Raw genomic sequence first — 18,323 nt, 5'->3', positions numbered from 1 at the left:
TCTCTGAAAACGGAGAGGGAATTATATGTGATTTAAAACAAATATATTGTTTGCATGATCCCACTTTTGAGTATTTTCTCAAGCATTTCATACCTGTCCTTTTTATGTTATGGGTCTCTGAAAAATGAACCTTTTTTTTTTTTTTTTGAATCAGAGTTTCAAATTGCTTTCGTTGATTCAAACAGATCCTCTACACGTGGATATATCTGGCAATAGGAATCATGCTGTTACTACCACGTATATGCTTTTTATTTCCATACATTTTATAACCCAAGCAGGAAAACTGGAAATGTAAAAGTTTTATCTGCCTTATCAGGTAGATTACGTCTGTTGCCAAATGACTTATTTTGCTTTCATGGAAATATTGTAGCTTACATTGATGAATTATTTGCCCTTGTGTATTAGAGAAGAATTTTTATAACAAAGTGGTTGAGTTCTAACTATAAACAGTATAAATGAACATTAAAGGAAAGTGTAACGGTCAAAAAGTTGCTCTTTTGAAAATATTATGTTGACATAGTGATTAGGGGAATTCAGTTCCAGCATAATGTTTTGTTGCTGCTCATTTCCAATCACACACTGAGTGGAGTTTTCCAATGGATGTTGCTTTTTCTAAAACACGCATCACAGTTGTTTTACTCAAGAGTTATCACCAGTTGTTATTGAAACATGGGTTTTCATGTTTGAATACTGTCATCAGTGATGATGCATCCAGACATTAGATTCCTTTTCTAATGCAGTAAAGTCTAGTTTTACATGAAAACAAAAGGAGAACGGCCTGATTTCTTCATGTATTTCTAGTCCCAGATGCTCTTCCTCTGAGGACGAGGGAACATAAACTGATGTACAAACTGCCTTACTCGATATTACTTTTTTATGTTTGTGCTTTTTTGACAAAAATAAATAAGGTATGAATGCTGATCATTACTTTGTCATTAATTTTGATGTTTTACATGCACACAAAGTATGGTGAATACAAGTCAGGGTCTGTAGTTATTACTGCTAAAACTGAAATCTTGGATTTACAGTGCATTCAGAAGGTATTCACTATCTTTACAGTGTTATGTTGCAGCCTTATGCTAAAATGGTTTAAATTGACACTGACATATCACATCAACAGAAGTAGTCTGAGGTCCTGAGGTTTTCATTAAGGATCTCTCCGTACTTTGCTCCGTTTAGCTTTCCCTTCAACCCTGACCAGTCCCCCGGGTCACTCTGCCATAAAGCTCAGATCAGTGGAGTGTTGCAGTGATGTTTGGCCTTCTGGAAGTTTCTCCACACAGGTGACCCATCAGTTTATTGGTCACCCCACTTACCAGGGCCCCTCTCCCCCGATTGCTCAGTTTGTCTGTGCAGCCAGCTAAGAGTCCTGGTTGTGCCAAACGTCTTCCATTTAGGAATTATGGAGGCTACTGTGCTCTTGGGAACCTTCGATGCAGCAGAAATTATTTTTGTAGCCTTCCCCAGATCTGTGCATCGACACAATCCTGTTTATGCGCTCTGCAAGTAGTCCCTTTAACCTCATGGCTAGTTTTGGCTCTTGCATTGTCTGCTGTAAGACCTTCCACAGACCGGTGTGTGTTTGCCTTTACAAATCATGTCCAATCAATTGAATTAACCACAGGTGAGACTCCAAACAAGCTGTAAGCTCAGACTCAGCTCAGAGATGATCAGGAGAATTAGGAGGCACTCAATTTTAAAATGTAAAAAAGTGAAGGGCTCTGTAATGTAAGTGAAAGATAAAAGTAAATATCCTTCTATCCAATTATTTCATCCCTATTTATATATTTATACATTATGATTGTTAATTTCACATGCTAAATTTTGTTTTGCAGAAACAAATGCAAGGATAAAAAAGAAGAACAATATGGCAGACACAGGGTAAATCCTTGTCTCTGATTGGCTATTCCAGAGCATACATGTTCCTCTTACACTTTTCTGTAAGTAGCTTAATAACTTTGTCTTATTCCCTGTTCCTCACACTATTCCCAGATGTGACCTGCTCATTAATTAAAAAGATCAGGGCTGTTTTATGCAGTAGTGCTGCAGACATACACAATGCTTAATTTCAGTGTGTGTGTATATATATATATATATATATATATATATATATATATATATATATATATAATACATTTTTATTACAAAATGGGTACAATAACTACAGTATGGCAATACATTATGCGGAAAAAAAACATATGTACAAGTCATAAAAATAAAATACATCTTGGTATCAACTATTGGAAGGAGCAGTATATGGCACATTGATGATGTAATCAGTGTAATAATTAGATAGGGTTTCTATTTGATGCACTTGTGCGAATGATAGGCCGCTACCTGAGGATGTAGAATATGTGACAGTCAAGTTTTCAATCTCCAAAATGAGCACCGTATCTGAACAGTCACAACTCCACTTTGGCGACTGATGACACAAGGGCTGAACAAAGGTGGGAACTGGCCATTTTCTCATTCAAGCACTTCCCAATAATTTACTAATAGGTAGATGTAAATAAAAGGCTAGCTAAGATTTCTTGAGTAGGGTAAAAGCTAACTTTCTGAGCCAGCCAGCGGTGGACGCTTCGGCTTTGAGGAACAAAATCTTGTTGATCTTATAAATAAATCTGAAGGGGCAGGGGAAAATAACAAGGCAAAAATATCAGATGTTTCACTGAGAAAGTTCTGACAAACTGAGGTGAGGATTCCAGGGATTAGAGCCAATAAATAGCCAGTTTTATCCAAGCCACTTGTTAACCTCTAGTGGTATGTAATGTATCCACTTTAAATCTACTTCCTTACGTCCTCAGGGCTGTATGTACTCACTGGCCTCTCTCACACTGAGAGTCTTTTTTCAGTTTGTTTACTGATGTTGCTGCTTTTCCAAAAACCACACCCACTCACTCATTTAGGACGCAAATTCATCACCACACCTTTGTCTCGTGTCATTTAAAGTGCTCTCAGTAAGGGTAGGCAGAGACAGCGATATAGACGATGAAGGTAGTCTGGTACTCGATGCCTCCGTGTTCGCTGTAGGAGAGGGCACGGACCTTCATGCGATACGTGTGGGGCTCTCGTAGCGCCTGAGTGGTGAACAGCACTCCCTTCAGGTTCTCGTCTCGCAGGGCAAAAGGTAACGTGACGTCCTCGTCCACCACCAAGAAGGTGGTCCTGGGGTGCATCACTCCGTCCTGTGTGTAGGCCACCAGCCTGATGAGGTCCTGGTTGGCTGCAATGCCAAAGGGAAGAGACAGCAGCTTGTACTCCAGGGCATAAGGGCTCAGTGCACACTCCAGGTCATTTGGTGGGCAGTTCTTCAGGCAAAACCTAGACACAACATAGACAACAGATTTCAGTTGAGTATACTGTGGGAAAGCAGAAAAATAATAAATATTGTCTAAGTTAGATAGATAAATAGTTAGAGTGACTTTATTGTGTAAAGGGAAATTGCAAGTGCCTACCTAGTGTTTATAGTTAAAGCTCCATTGCGTAATATTTTGAGTTGATTCTTAGCAAAACCCCCTTTGTTCTAACACAAATATATGCTCATTCATGTGTAATTACTTCCACCAACTAATCAAAGTATTCTCGTACGCGTAGAATCTGCCATTCAGAATCATTCAGAATACATACATAGACTGTATATAAGAATGGACCAACAGATCCCGTTGCTCTGGACGGAGACCAGTGAAGGCCGTTAGAAGCACTTTTCCGGTGAGCGCTGAGCGTTACTGCGCAGCCTCCAACTGAGAGAGACGACGTAAATGTGCCGTGAGCAACGTGTCTGAAAGTTGTAAGTCTTCTGGTAGCTGTGCCAAGAGAAATCTCAATCATTCCCAATCTTACAGAGACGGAGAGTGTAGGTATATGTAAGGAGATAACATAGGCACAGGCTAATTATTGCTAACTAAAATGCTAGTTAACATTAGTAATTACACTTAAACAGCTAATGTGAGACAAAACTGCCTGCGCACTTCTCCTGTACTGTACAGTAATTCCTCTACTATGCGACAGTAAGTCGCGTGGTTATGACACAATCGTTAGCCTATTTTTACAAAAACGTCTGCTACGGAGCCATAACGTGAGGTACAAGGTAATGGAGCCTTTTATACATTGTCGTGTTTCTTTAGAAATAAACAATGGACAAATAGAGTCTTTAAACGCTTCAGATGTAAAGTTATTCTCTGTCAAAGTGACGTCAAAATGAATGGCAGTCAATGGGATGCTAACGGGGGGTGATCGCTTTGTAGCATCAAAATGGCGCCATAGGAGGTTCGCGGTCCGAGGAGAAGCTTACCCCCTTGAATACATACGAGCGAGTCGCTCGAATGACGGCAGCCATGTTGCGCCTCCATCTTTAAAATACATTAGCCAAAGAGGGACATACCTCCGCCTTTTGCACTTTTACACCCAGTGGCACCGTGACGAATGCCAGGGAGGGGGAGAAGATAATGGAGTCGCCAAGGAAGTTAAAAAGAGAATTAAAACGACAACGCGACAGGCAAAGCAACAAGATCCAAGTTAATATTGGAGTGGCTTTTCCAAGATGGAAAGAGCTCATAAGGAGCAAGGATTTTAAAAAGGGACGCCGAAGTTGCCTGCTTTCTTCTCAAAAGGTAATTCTGCCTATTTGTGTAAATTCAAAGTTTTATAGTTGCTTGGCTAACTATAGCATGGTTAGAACGACGTCTAGGATATTTTTCCTCGCGTCAATGATGAAAAAGGATTGTCTACCTTGTAACATAAACGTAATCATATGTGTTGTGATTTCCCTGGCAGACAACTCACGTAATGGAGACTAACACAGACTAGCTACAGCTAGAACAGCTGCGTGTAAACAATGGAGATAAAGAGCTAATTTCAGCTCAGAGAAATATATTAAAAACATAAACCTCCGTTGATTCTCTCCTACGCTGTAAACATTGCCTTACACTATTAATCTCGTACAATATACAGAATAATGATAGCACTGATGCTTTACTAACATTAGCTTGCATATGTTTGGGAACCTGATAACTGATGTTAGCAATGAAATGGTACCAAAATAACGTAAAACTATTATTACACTGGAAGGAACACTCACGGACGAAGTCGTACTTCTTGGAATAATACGGCCACTGTAGGAGTTAAAATGCGTTCGGAATGGGAGTGGCTAGAAAGTAATATTCAGTTGGTTGTCATATACAATTTCACTGCTAGATGGGAGAAATTCTTACACAATGTAGCTTTAAGGTTTATTTTTGAACATGTGCGCAGTCACGTAAGGCTTGTATCATGTGGACGCGGCGACAGTTTTGTTGTCGTTACTTAGAATTCCTCATGGGGGCAGAAACTACGCACTATAGCTTTAAATCCGAAACTCTCTGCATGATATGGTACCACAATGGCTACGTGAAAAATGTTTTTTGATTAACTGATGCTTTAAAGTTTTAAAGGATCTAAAAATACAAACTGTTCCATGATTGCAAATCCCTTAAATTAAACAAATAGTTTGTGGTCACGGTTTATCTTCAATCTTTAATTTTCTTTAATGGGTTATCCTAATTGAGTGTATTTCTGTGAAGGTGAATGTTTACCCTGTGGCTGGATCCCTCTGGTAGTTTGGTGGACAAGGTGTGTCAATACACTGGTAACTTCCTCTCATGTTAAAGCACATCTGGTTCGCTCCACACTGGATGTTCTGTTCCAGGCACTCGTCTATATCTGTCGATACAGCGAACAGCTTATCATCATTACAGTACATGCTATAATGAACACAAAATGATGGTGATGGAAGGAAACAGGGAGCAGCTGGTGGTTCTCACCTTGACATGTCTTGCCATTGGTCATGAGGTGGTAACCAGCAGGACAGAGACACCTGTGGCTCCCTGGTGTGTTCATACACTCATGCTGACAGGTGTCCCTCACCTCACACTCGTTGATGTCTGTTGGTGTCACACACACATACGCAAACACACAAACAGCCACAGAATGATAGAGAGGAAATCAGAGAACATAAATGACACATTAAGATACATTTTCAAAGCTCACAGTTCCATATTTACAGCTAAACCCACAAGCAGCAAAGCAAATAGAGTTTCTCTATGACTCTATAACTTTCATACTCTCCCTAATCTTAACCCTGCCTGTCCTCTATTGTTACCTAAGCAGGAGCCACCCCTGGACTCAAACCCCTGCTGACAAGCGAGGAAGCCCTGCTGTGAGGAATGTACGGGAGTCTCTCTGCGGCTCTGGCTCCTGTTGCGCCCCCTTGCGGTGGCTGCGTAGGAGTGGTAGCTCTGAGAGGCCAAGTTGTGGTACAGTCGCTGGTAGGAGTTGTGCTCAGGAGAGGATTGTGATGTTTGGTAGCCGAATGAGTAACTTTCATAGCTGGGCAGACGCTCCAGACCAGCACAGGATTTGCCATCACCCAGAAGGTGGCGCCCTGGCGGGCAGGTGCACTTGAAGCTGCCAGGCGTGTTGATGCACTGGTGGGCACAGGGCTGTGGAAGCCGCTCACACTCATTTATGTCTGCCCTCAGCACAAAGAAAGACCAGCAGCAGGAAAAAACAAGAAGACAGATTGATAGGAAAAAAGGAGAAAAAGGTGCAAAAAGAATGCATGAAGTAACGGGAAAAGGTGATATTTAGAGGGATGAAAAGGACAAATGAGGTGGTGGGGGCCATGAAAATAGAGGAGGGAGATGAGAATGAGGGGGGGAAAAAGGGTATATGTCAATCACCCCACTGTACAACAATACATATTCATGTCCCTAAGACAGAAATGTATTGAGACTATAAATACATCTGTCTAATTTGAATGAGAGACTGAGATTATTTTCTCTCATATCAAATTAAAACGCTTTGAAGATAATAACTTAAATCTCAATTCTGAAACTATTTAACTTTTTATCTGAAGAAATGATATTAAATATAATTCACATATGATACCAGGTAAGAAATCCAATACATGCCAGATGAATATTTCACAAAGACAGGCATCAGCGTACAATGTTAATGATGTCACGAGGGCAACGGTGAATGTATGCCATTACAAAGCAACTCCAGGAAATAGCCAGATCCAAACATAAAGGAAACTTTAAAAAAAATTGGAAGATAGTGGGGAAACAGAGTGACAGACAGAGCGGTGAGGTCATGGTGCTGGTCTTTTTATGGTTGATGCATCAAAGAAGGAGACATTTATTTTTCCCTTCCTCTGTAGTCCTTTCCTACCCTTTCTCATACTCTTATCTGACAGTGTAAGAAGACACAGCATTAATGTAGAGCTTTAGAGGACCTGATACCATGCATTACATCTTTGCAGGGTCTTTAATGTTATGTGTTAGTCAGCGGTTTTAATTGCAGCATTTTAGAGATGCAAGAAAGCACTGGCAGAATGTCCGTGCTACGTTGCAGATGACAGCTTATTTATTTATTATTTAAGTTTCAACAGGAGTGAGTCACTGACACAAAGAGAGAAGTTTGCTGGCAGAACAAACTGATTGGAAGAGTAAGGAAAGAGCATTGCAAAAATGTTTTACACTTTTTAATTGATTAACATGCTGTATGCTTTGACAAATATCCTCAGCTAAAACAGAATTACACACCGTTTGGTGGAAGTATCACCTGCCTGATCACTGCAAATGAAGCCCTTTGAATGTCATACAAATTTGGATGCATGTTTTGTTATGTTTATGAGAGACATAAAGGATGTACGTACCGAGACAGGGCCGTCCCACTCCCTGAGATCTGTAGCCACGTGGACATGTGCAGTGGTAGCTGCCTCGGGTATTCTCACAGATCTGATTGTATCTGCATTGATGAGTGCCATCTCTGCACTCATCGATGTCTACAGCACAAAGGATACAGAAGTAAATCATGGTGCAGAACTAAAATCTCTCCCAGTCTGTACATTATTAATATTGTTTACTTCAGCAAATGCTCTCTGGCTTAACAAGGAACACTGTATGTTTGTGAATACTCACCTACACATGTCCCATTGGCACCTTTAGTCATACCATTGGGGCACAGGTCAATACAGGTGTAACCACCCCGTGTGTTTTTACACTGCTGATCTGATCGACAAACCCTCTGTCTGCACTCGTTTATATCTGGGGTGATCAGAGGGAGAAGAGGTCAAATCCAGAACAAGTTTCTTCAAGGAAATGATTTTAGGTGAGGGCATCTGACTGTATTTTTCAAGCAATGAAATTATATAAAAAGGCCAAAAATAGTAACCTTCTATTATGAATAATACAGATAAAGCACTATATGGAGAGGTGTAGCTGTCTTACCTATACAGCGTCGGTTCCTGAGTTGATAGCCCGGCTCGCAGGCGCATCGATAGCTGCCAATCGTGTTCAGACAGTGCTGATTGCACGGATTGGACTCCTGGCATTCGTTCACATCTGAGCAACAAATAAGACAATCGTAAAAAGTTCCACATCAGCAACACTCACAACAAATGCTCAGCTGATCAATAAAGCTTGTTGGTGTACCCGTGCAGCTGAGACCATCGGCTGTTCTCCTGAAGCCGCGCATACAGCGCATGACGCATCGGTAAGAGCCAATAGTGTTCTCACAGTCCTGTCCATCATGGCACACGTTCCCGCCCAGTGAACACTCATCAATGTCTACGAGAATGAAGAGCATTGAATTATCTAAACAAGGACCTGTGTGTTTAATATTAATGTTGACAGCACTGATTCAGAAGTGAGTTATGTACCCTGACAGGTCCTGCCGTCAGCTGAGATGGTGAGGCCTCGGGGACAAGAGCAGTAGTAGGTGCCCATGGCGTTGTGGCAGGCATGAGAACAAGGTTTCCCAACCTCACACTCGTTCTCATCTACAGCACATAAATGATACATTGACAACAATATTGCAACAATCAGAACAGATTTAAGCAAACAATGAGGAAGTTCTGCTAAGTATGTTAGGCTAAGATGTTAACTCATTTAAAGGTGCTTTTAAATCCACTATGTGTCTTTGAAAGCAACTCTGAAATAGACTTTTAACTCAACATACCACTATTATTAACTAGCCATAGACTATAAAGTTGTAGATTTAACTGATTCTTACTGAGTTAGGAACAGCATAATATGTTGTGATAAACATTACCTGCACAGTAGGGACCAGCAGACACCAAGGTGAATCCCTGAGGACACTGGTTACTGCGATCACCTGGAATCATGTAAACATTTCATCATTAATTTAAATTACCGTTGAGACAAAAATATGTAGGAAAAAAGAAAGATCAGATGTAAAAGGTTGACTGGATTACTAAGCAACAACAGAGGAAAAATACTGAGCCTATTAAGTTAGTAGCCTTTTTCAGTCCATCTCTCACCCATAATCAAAATATTATTCCTACATTCAGTCCTTTTACAGACCAGTATTCTCACCCTTGGCGATACTAGCTTGGATGCTATACTCCAACATCTCCTCCAGGGGGTGGTAGTTAGCACTGATGGCTGTGGCATGCATTGTCTCTACGAGGTAGGGCATCTTGCCCTTTGACAGGTCGTATGAGATGCTGTGGTTCCACGAGTAGGGCACACTCTCCCTGTCGATGCTGAACATGCGGGTGGACAGAGCGTACAGCTGGCCTGGGCCTGTCTGGATGTAATCCTCCGTGTAGTCCTGAGTCAAACAAAGTGTACATGTGAGGCAGCTTTAAAGTATTTTGACATGTTGTAGCTAAGCTCCACAATATGGCATTGTTTATGAAAGGTTATGCAGTGATGTAATATATGTGATTTGAAGTAAACTGGTTAAAATAGAGTTATGTTTGTTTTTTACTGCTGTTCCCCTTGATTTTATACAAGATGAAATCTAATCTAAAGAAACTAAGTAATAAAAACACCTACCAATAAGCCACAAAGTCTAATCACCTGCATAGATTATTTATTTACCTTGATGCTGATGTCAGCATGTGAGGGGAGCTGCAGGATGTGTCCGTTCACTACGATGTCCAGTAACAAAGCTCCATCTGAGTCCAGGCCTCTGGCAATGTGGGTCATCCTTAAAATCTCACCTACCAAGATTACACCACAGATCTTTGTCACATTTCCCCCTACTAACATTATTCACATCCAAAACCATCAGTCCACAACAAGCACCAGCTTGAACCCACAATGTGTATTATATAAATAGCTCACATTGTAGTAATAATACAGTAGCACCCCGTCCTGTCCACTCTTACCTGTGGCAAACTCCACCTGTGTCTCTCGTCTGAAGATGCTTCCTGTTAGAGTGTAGCCGTTGACAGCCTCTCCTACTTCCTGTGCAGTGGTCCAGTAGACAGGATTCAAGATTGAGATGAGCTTTCTCATTGCAGGACCTTGAAATTAAAGGGAAAAGAAGGGCATATTTAATTTATTATGAGTTATATGAGAAAGTTCAAGAGAACAACTTAGGTGCACTAGTTGAATGGAGACAGGTATTATTTGGTGCACATCTCATCTAAAAGTAAAATATTTAAACATCTGAAACTGTTGGAAAACTGACCTAATGTCCTTGGTACATTAGTAATAGTGGCCTTGATGATTCTGCCGCCAGACTTGCTGTCTGTGATGGTGGCATTGAGGATGGCGATGCCAAACTCAATATCGTTGATGTTCCCTATGATGCTTCCTCGTGCCTTCTGGGGTCCACCTGACAAGAAAAAGATGGTATTTGAGAACGTGTCGAGAACTGCACTCAACTGCACACATGTACAATCTATATATATTTACAAAAATGCCTCACCTGGGCAGGCCTGACTATTACACCTGGACAGCTGAGAGGAGTCTCCTGGACAAGGCCGACCACCGTTGCTAGGAGACGGACTGTTACAGAGACGGACACGTGTCCTCTCTCCGCCCCCACAGGAAGCAGAGCATTCTCCCCACGGCTGCCATGAGCCCCAGTTACCGTCAACTGCAATGATATACCCCCAAAAACAAACATCATCATCGTAAAACAGACACACAGCAGGGCGGTTTTAATTACCTCATAATCTGAGTTTTAGAGGCAATTTAGTCTTTTTGGGATAATCTAAAAAATGTTTTAAACATGCTGACTCACCAGGACAGTTGGCTGTGCTGCATCTCTGTATCTGTGTATCTGCACCTGCACATGCTCTCCCACCATTGGCAGGTCCGGGGTTGTCACATGTCCTGTAGCGCCTCATCTGACCTCCGTTACATGTCTTGCTGCAGCTGCCCCAGCTACTCCATGGACCCCAGTTACCGCTGACTGAGAGAAAGAAAGTCAAAATGTCAAAGGCAGAAACGGAAAAGACATACAAGAGCAGGTACGTTACTGGGAAGAAACAAGACATTTTTACAAATAGATATACAGATAAATATACAGATATAGAGGATATGTTTTTTTCCTGTAAAGTAAAAGATGTTGCATTTGTAAAATCTAACCAGTACGACTGAATAAAAGTTAGTATGACTCACTGGGGCAGGGGTCGCTGTTACAGAAGTCAATGTGCACGTCGTTGCCTTCACACTGCCTGCCACCATGCTGAGGGGCGGGGCTGGCACAGAGGCGTGTCCTCTGTCTGGTCCCGCCTCCACATGAAACACTGCAGGCTCCCCAGCTCACCCAGGAGGACCACTTCCCATCCACTGAAGGGCACAAGAGAAGAAGAAGCGGGAGCATCAGTCACTTAGACTTAATTATTTGAAATTTCTTTCAATCTGATTTTATCTGATTTTACTGCAAAGTTCAATCCCTGAGCCCTTACCAGGACAAGGTCTCTCCTTGCACACTTGTGTTTGGGTGTCAGTGCCCTCACACTGTGGCCCATCAAATGCTGGAGGGGGGTTGTTGCACAGGCGGATTCTGGACTGCATGCCCTTACCACAGGTCTCACTGCATGGGCTCCATGGTAGCCAAGACCCCCAGTTACCCGCCACTGCAGGAGTGGAAACAGACAGTCAATGTATACAGGCCTATCGTTACACATGACATACGTATACTTAAAGTACTATTAGTAGTACTATTTTGAGGAATTTGTACTTGGCGTAAGTATTTCCATTTGATGCCACTTTATGCTTCTACTCCAATACATTTCTGAGAGAAATATTATACTTTTTACACCTCAACATTTATTCGACATCTATGGTAAATGTGCAATTTATTATGGGCAGTTGACTTTAGTATTTAGAAACTGAGAAAAGTGTAATAATATACAAATATGAGATTTTTAGATAACAAATGTTTGTATGGGACATCCATTTGAGATTAGACAATCATTCCTGCCAGGTGCACTTCATCATACCATCTATTCATACAGCTGACAGTCTTCTGCTGCATTTACAGAAAAGGTATTTGGTCACTCACCTGGACAAGGTCTGACACTGCACATGATGACCTCCACTGCCTTCCCCTCACAAGGCCTGCCTCCATGCTGAGCTGGAGGGTTACTGCAGGTCCGGACCCTGGTTCTGTTGCCCTGACCACAAGTACGAGAACACTCCTCCCAGAGAGACCACTCTGACCAGTTCCCATCCACTGCAGAGGGAAAATGGTACAGCCCTTTGTTACCACATGTGCTATTTGCACACAGTCTCTTTTACAAGTACTGACTTATCAAAACACTCTCACCTGGACAGGGCTTTCCCTGACAACTATGTGTCTCTGTGTCTGATCCTGCACAGTGACGTCCTCCATTGGCAGGTAGAGGATTATTACACTGTCTCAGCCTCTTCTGGGACCCAACACCACATGACACACTGCAACGACCCCACTCTGCCCACTCTGAGTAGCCCCCATGAACTGGAAAAACAAATGAATGCACGGTAAACTTAACTTGTCAATTTAGATGATTGTTTGTTTTTGCTTTCACTGAGGAGGTTATAGAAGAGAATGAATATATTGTTTAATGGAAGTTGACTCAAAAATATCACAGAACGAAAAGATTCCCCACAAAGCTCACCAGCTCACCTCGTACAGTAAAAGTGACCCTGACCAGCACTGATCCCAGCAAGTTTCTGGCCACACATTCATATTCAGCTGTGTCCTCCTTCTGGGCGCTGCTGATCCTGAGGGAACCGTTGGACAGAGTCGAGAAGCGGTCGTTGCCCAGCAGGGGGCGCCCCTGGCGGGACCACTCTATCATGGGAGTAGGCTCACCCTCTGCCTGACAGTTGAGCACAACTGTGGATCCAGCATCTACCACTGTCTCCACTGGCTCCACTATGATGGTGGGTGCACCTGGAAGAAAGGCAGATCTGTTTGATTAAACCCTTTAAGGAGGAATTACAATGCTGTCACACATCAAAACCAGTTTACTAGAGCACGAAGAAAACAGCTACTGATGCTTTCACTGTTTAAGGTGCAATACTAAATCGCTGGAGTAGTCTTTTAGGTTATAACAACTTTCACGTTGTTTATGTAGCAAATGCTAAATGTTATGCTAAATAGGACTGACACAGAATAAAGACACCTACTCTGCAAGGTAAGGGTGACACTCCTTTCCACCACCCCGGCATCATTTGTTGCCACACACATGTAGTTGCCTGCATCTTCACTCTGTATGAAATTAAATGAAAACACAGTTCATTATCATAATATGTTTACAAATAAGTTCCAATATATATATATATATATATATATATATATATATATATATATATATATATATATATATATATATATATATATATATAATAACTACTTATCAACATTTTGTATAGAGTATTACACAGAAGTGGTCTCAGTCTCATGTGTTTTCCTACCACTGTGCCATAGATGGCAAGAGAGCCGTTGTCCAGCAGACGGATGCGGTTGCTAATCTGGACATTTATCCCACTTTTGCTCCACCGGATGGTGGGCAGGGGGTCTCCGCGGACCTCACAGTTCAGGATGGCATTACCACCAAGGGGTTCAATACGGTTGGAGTGAAGGTCCCCATCGATGATAGGAGGCTCTGGAGACAGACAGAACAAGTTCACATCACTTGATTAGGGTTGAGTTGTGAGTTACATGGTAGCTTTTTACTTTAAATGCCCCTACTTAGCAGTTATAAACAGCATACAAACATTTAATAAATGGCTTAAAACACACTATAACGCAGTTGTATGCAGCTATAAGGACATTTTTAAGTTGTAATGTATGTAACTATAGTGTCATTCATTAACTGTTTATAGACCAGCATCCACTTTGTGCCCACATAATGTATTTGTTAACAAATACATTACATACATCTGCTTACAACTACATTAAATGTGTTATAAACCATTTAATAAATGTTTATACACTGCTTATAAATGCTAAATAGGGGGACATCAGTAAAATGAAGCTGAGTGAAATAGTTTCATGGCAGTGTGGTTTTACCTTTGACATAGACAAAGCCCAGTGACTTAATGGTTCCTACGCTGTTTTCTGCCACACAGGTGTAGGTGCCAGAGTTGTCTTTGCTCACTCTCTCTATCACCAGCTCAGTGTGGCCGTTCACGTGGTCGTAGTGAACTAAAGCATTAACCGAAGGCAGCAAAAGACAATACGAGAAAAACACAGTTAAAAGTCTTTCATCTAATATATCACATACAGCCACATAATTGGGGGGGGATATAAGATTCAAAACATTTTCCTAATCAATGGGGACCTTGCTATATACCTGGGATGATGTTGTTGTTGAAGGCCCATGTGATTCTAGGTGGGGGGATGCCACTGACGCCACAAGCCAGTAGGAGGCGCTCTCCCTTGTTGAGGGCCACATCTCCGAGCAGCTCAGTGAAGAGGGGGTGAGTATGAACAGACAGGGTCGTTGTCCGACTGTCCTGTCCGACTGCATTTGTGGCAACACACGTATAACTTCCAGCATCGTCAGGCTGGTACAGAGGGAGGGGAGATGAGGAGAGTGGGAGCATTCAGAAAATCTTTAAATGCATCTTTTTGATGCAAGACAAGCCACTTAAGCCACCTACTGTAAACTAAATTTAATACAAGCCAATTTCACTTTCCAGCAATCTACAGACATTAACAAACAGAAAGATTATTTGTTGTTTTCCCTATGTTTCCCTTACCTGAGCGATGTCTATAATCAGCTCTCCAGAGGGCAGGATTGTGTACTCCCCTGTGCTTTCACTGAGAGGATTACCGTCCTTCTCCCAGGACAGGCTGGGCTGAGGGACCCCCTCCGCCACACACACCAGCTGAGCCTGACTGTTTTCCACCACTGCTACCTCCAGCTCTCCACCACGAATGGAAGGTGGGACTGCAAAGGAAGTCATTATCAATTTTTTTTTTTTTAAAGATTAGTCTTGTTATGGTTTTATAAAATATACAATCACAGAGGAGATTGGCAGCCCCTAATGCCCTGTACACTACATTTTACATTTTTAGACAAATTAGCTGGATCACTAATTTAAGATCAGGAAAATGCTGTACAACAAAAAATTCCTTGCAATCACAGATGGTGTACCTAGTGAAGTGCATGTGGTGGGCCAAGTAGCAACATCATCTTTTCAATGAGAAATGGTACTTTAGGTTTCATGTGAATTGTGGTTTTAAATTATTATTATACAAACATAGTGTGTGGTGTTTAGTGATGTGGCTTGAAATACTGTATTGACTGAAACTCACTCTGTACTGTGAGGCTCATCACAACGCTGACAGTGCCCGCTGCATTGGCAGCAGTGCAAGTGTATCCTCCAGTATCGCTTGGCTGGATGAAGGAGATCTGCAGGGATCCTGAACTGAGCACCCGCTGGCGTACAGATTCAGTCAGCGGCTGCCCGTCTTTATGCCATGTGACAGAGGGGGGTGGGGAACCATCAGCTTGGCAGTGCAGCGTCACAGAGGAGTCCACAGGTGCCAGATACTTTTGAGTCTCTGAGCTGATCACTGGAGGGACTGCAGGACACAGAAAATAGAAAAACCACATGGAGTCAAAACATTTAAATGTATTGACAACATTAGCAAAATAAGCAATTAGGCTGCTAAACATGGATTTAGATGCCTGAAGGGAGTGCATGTTCGAACTTGTAAGACACATAACTGTTACCTACGGTATCAGGATAAAGGGAATTTATTCAAGACAGTCAGTTCTGTTTTATGTTGCAAAATTGAAATATTTTTTTATTTTTTCAAAAGTCGCATTTAATGCAGGGGTAATATATCAGAATACCATTGATTGTAAGGTGTTCTTCTTACATCCCTGTACACAACTGCTGAGTAATTACATAATACATCTGTTAGTCAAGTTACTTTGACTTGAATGTGTGCCCCACCTTGTACTCTGAGTTTGGTCTTGCCCAGCGCAGTGCCTGCAGGGTTTTGAGCCACACATATGTATGTCCCAGAATCCGACACAGAGGCCTTAGTGATCTGCAGACTTCCATTAGGCAGCACTGTGAAACTTCCATCTGGCATGAAGCAAGAGACGATGATGTTATGACTGATAACTTATGATTACTGACACATACACGTAGACAGGATTAATTACCTGTGGTGGGTATGTTGATGCCCTCCTTCTGCCAGGTGATGGTCGGTCTGGGCAAGCCTGTCGCCCTGCAGGGCAGAGTGATGGGGTTATTGAGGATCACATCCAGGGTGGAGGGATGAGATTGGATCACTGGGAGCTCTGAGGAGAGGGATGGGAAAAAATGAAGTAAAAGCACGTCAGAGTCATAGCCTAATGCAAAGTTCATCCATTGTATTATTTTTATCACTGACCATGCAGTTAAGTTGTAAACAATGCATATTTTTGGGCTTTTTGCACTCTACACAGCCCCTAAACAGTAGTGTGTCTCTTGATATATTGTTTCTCAGGATGTTCTTACCCTGCACTGTGAGCTGCACATGGCGGTGGGTGGAGCCTGCAGCATTCCTGGCCGTGCACGAGTAGCGTCCTGCATGGCTTAGCTCAGCTGAGATGATCTCTACTGGTCCTGAGCACAGACACCCAATCAACATAATTAATAAAGCTAATAAAGTAACCTGAAACACTTATCACTTAGTATAATCTTAACTGCTGTATTAGATGAATCACAGCAATAGGTATATTTTGAGACCAGTTGAAGAATTAACTGAATACAAAAACATTATTAATACTAATAAAAGAGTATGTGATATATATGTCATATGTGACAACATATTTTGCTAGCAATTACAGAATTTTGGGTGGTCGTTTGAAAAGTTGTAACAAATAAAAGTTTTGTACTATTTACATTAATTCTGATTCTAACCTGTGGGCAGGATGCTGTAGCCCTGTCCCTCTTTGGGAAGCTTCATGCCATCTTTGCTCCAGTGGATTGTGGGCACTGGGACGCCAGATGCAGTGCAGGCGATGACCACCGGGGACAGTCTGGTTACAACGAGCTCTGTGGGTTCATCTGCTATAGATGGAGGAACTAGAGGGACATTAGATAGAAAATGTAAGAACAATATATTATCTTGAAATGAAATGTTAAAAACGTTTACAACAGAAAGATAAATTCAATCACATAATGACACAACATCAATGAACATAGCGTAAAAAGAATGATCAATTTGTAAACAAATGCTGTGTTACTCACCGTGGACAGTGAGGTTGATGAATCTGGAGTCTTCCCCTGCCTCATTAGAGACCACACATTCATACACTGCTGTATCCTCCACTGTTGGTGCTATGACTACCAGGGAGCCTGATGATAGTAATCTGGAAATAACAAAAAAGTTAGGATTGAAGAGTAGTTTAACTTTGATGTCCACGCTTTAAAAATGGCAAAATTAATGATATATATATATATATATATATATATATATATATATAGTAAATCTTACAATGAAATGCTAAAGCAATAAAGCTGTTAATTAATGTGGTCTTAAATTCCAGTTTTGTCTTTGTGAGAGAAAACAGAGAGGGAGAAAACCTGGATCAACCTGTACATATTCTCGTTCTGGTCAGTATTAATGACGCGACCGTTTTTCATCCAGCTGACGGTGGGTTTGGGTATGCCGGTGGCCTCGCAAGACAGTGTGGTCTGAACGTTGACTGTAACCGTCACGTTGGTGCGGCTTTCAGCGATGGAGGGAGAGACTGAAAGATGAGAACCGAGGATCATAAAATTATTGGATGACTGTGTTTGCGGGTGATTGAGACAGTTTGAAAGTATTCATGTGTTTTATATGCACATATTTACCACCCACCATATACTTGCAGATCCACTCTCTTGTGTTGTGTCCCAGCCTGATTTGTTGCCATACACAGGTAGCGTCCAGTGTCGGTCACCTGAGCAGAGTGGATGTGTAATGACCCATCCTCTGCAAATGTGTACCTGCACACAATTTTACAAACTGGGTAAGGTACAGCACAGAGGAAATGCCCATAATTGAGTTGTGCTAAAATATTAAAATCTAGATTTAATATCCTG

The 18,323-nt window shown here is 41.8% G+C and overlaps 1 protein-coding gene across 2 annotated transcripts in view; it reads right to left on the bottom strand.

The window, feature by feature from the left end:
* Nucleotides 1-622: 622 nt before the first annotated feature.
* hmcn1 (hemicentin 1) overlaps nt 623-18,323 on the bottom strand; it is an 89,463-nt gene continuing 71,762 nt past the window's right edge. The window contains exons 74-107 of one of the 2 annotated variants that reach the window (XM_031313891.2): nt 18,100-18,227; nt 17,833-17,989; nt 17,487-17,608; nt 17,157-17,321; nt 16,752-16,859; nt 16,415-16,552; nt 16,200-16,334; nt 15,553-15,822; nt 14,994-15,184; nt 14,585-14,798; nt 14,302-14,436; nt 13,704-13,894; nt 13,416-13,497; nt 12,910-13,179; nt 12,571-12,741; nt 12,307-12,477; nt 11,708-11,878; nt 11,418-11,588; nt 11,038-11,208; nt 10,720-10,890; nt 10,480-10,626; nt 10,175-10,312; nt 9,885-10,006; nt 9,375-9,612; nt 9,091-9,153; nt 8,699-8,818; nt 8,472-8,606; nt 8,268-8,381; nt 7,959-8,084; nt 7,694-7,822; nt 6,137-6,505; nt 5,799-5,918; nt 5,571-5,697; nt 623-3,321 (exon numbers count right to left, since the gene is read on the bottom strand). In XM_031313891.2, the coding sequence (XP_031169751.1) occupies nt 2,955-3,321; nt 5,571-5,697; nt 5,799-5,918; nt 6,137-6,505; nt 7,694-7,822; nt 7,959-8,084; nt 8,268-8,381; nt 8,472-8,606; nt 8,699-8,818; nt 9,091-9,153; nt 9,375-9,612; nt 9,885-10,006; nt 10,175-10,312; nt 10,480-10,626; nt 10,720-10,890; nt 11,038-11,208; nt 11,418-11,588; nt 11,708-11,878; nt 12,307-12,477; nt 12,571-12,741; nt 12,910-13,179; nt 13,416-13,497; nt 13,704-13,894; nt 14,302-14,436; nt 14,585-14,798; nt 14,994-15,184; nt 15,553-15,822; nt 16,200-16,334; nt 16,415-16,552; nt 16,752-16,859; nt 17,157-17,321; nt 17,487-17,608; nt 17,833-17,989; nt 18,100-18,227 (5,647 nt within the window). In that variant the 3' untranslated portion in view covers nt 623-2,954. The remainder of the gene's footprint in view (nt 3,322-5,570; nt 5,698-5,798; nt 5,919-6,136; nt 6,506-7,693; nt 7,823-7,958; nt 8,085-8,267; nt 8,382-8,471; nt 8,607-8,698; nt 8,819-9,090; nt 9,154-9,374; nt 9,613-9,884; nt 10,007-10,174; nt 10,313-10,479; nt 10,627-10,719; nt 10,891-11,037; nt 11,209-11,417; nt 11,589-11,707; nt 11,879-12,306; nt 12,478-12,570; nt 12,742-12,909; nt 13,180-13,415; nt 13,498-13,703; nt 13,895-14,301; nt 14,437-14,584; nt 14,799-14,993; nt 15,185-15,552; nt 15,823-16,199; nt 16,335-16,414; nt 16,553-16,751; nt 16,860-17,156; nt 17,322-17,486; nt 17,609-17,832; nt 17,990-18,099; nt 18,228-18,323) is intronic. The other variant, XM_031313892.2, reaches the window with a different exon arrangement.

Source organism: Sander lucioperca, chromosome 11 (genome assembly GCF_008315115.2).
Source record: "Sander lucioperca isolate FBNREF2018 chromosome 11, SLUC_FBN_1.2, whole genome shotgun sequence".
Classification (NCBI taxonomy): Eukaryota; Metazoa; Chordata; class Actinopteri; order Perciformes; family Percidae; genus Sander; species Sander lucioperca.
The sequence above is the reverse complement of the archived record's forward strand: the minus strand, read 5'-3'. Positions and strand labels throughout refer to the sequence as shown.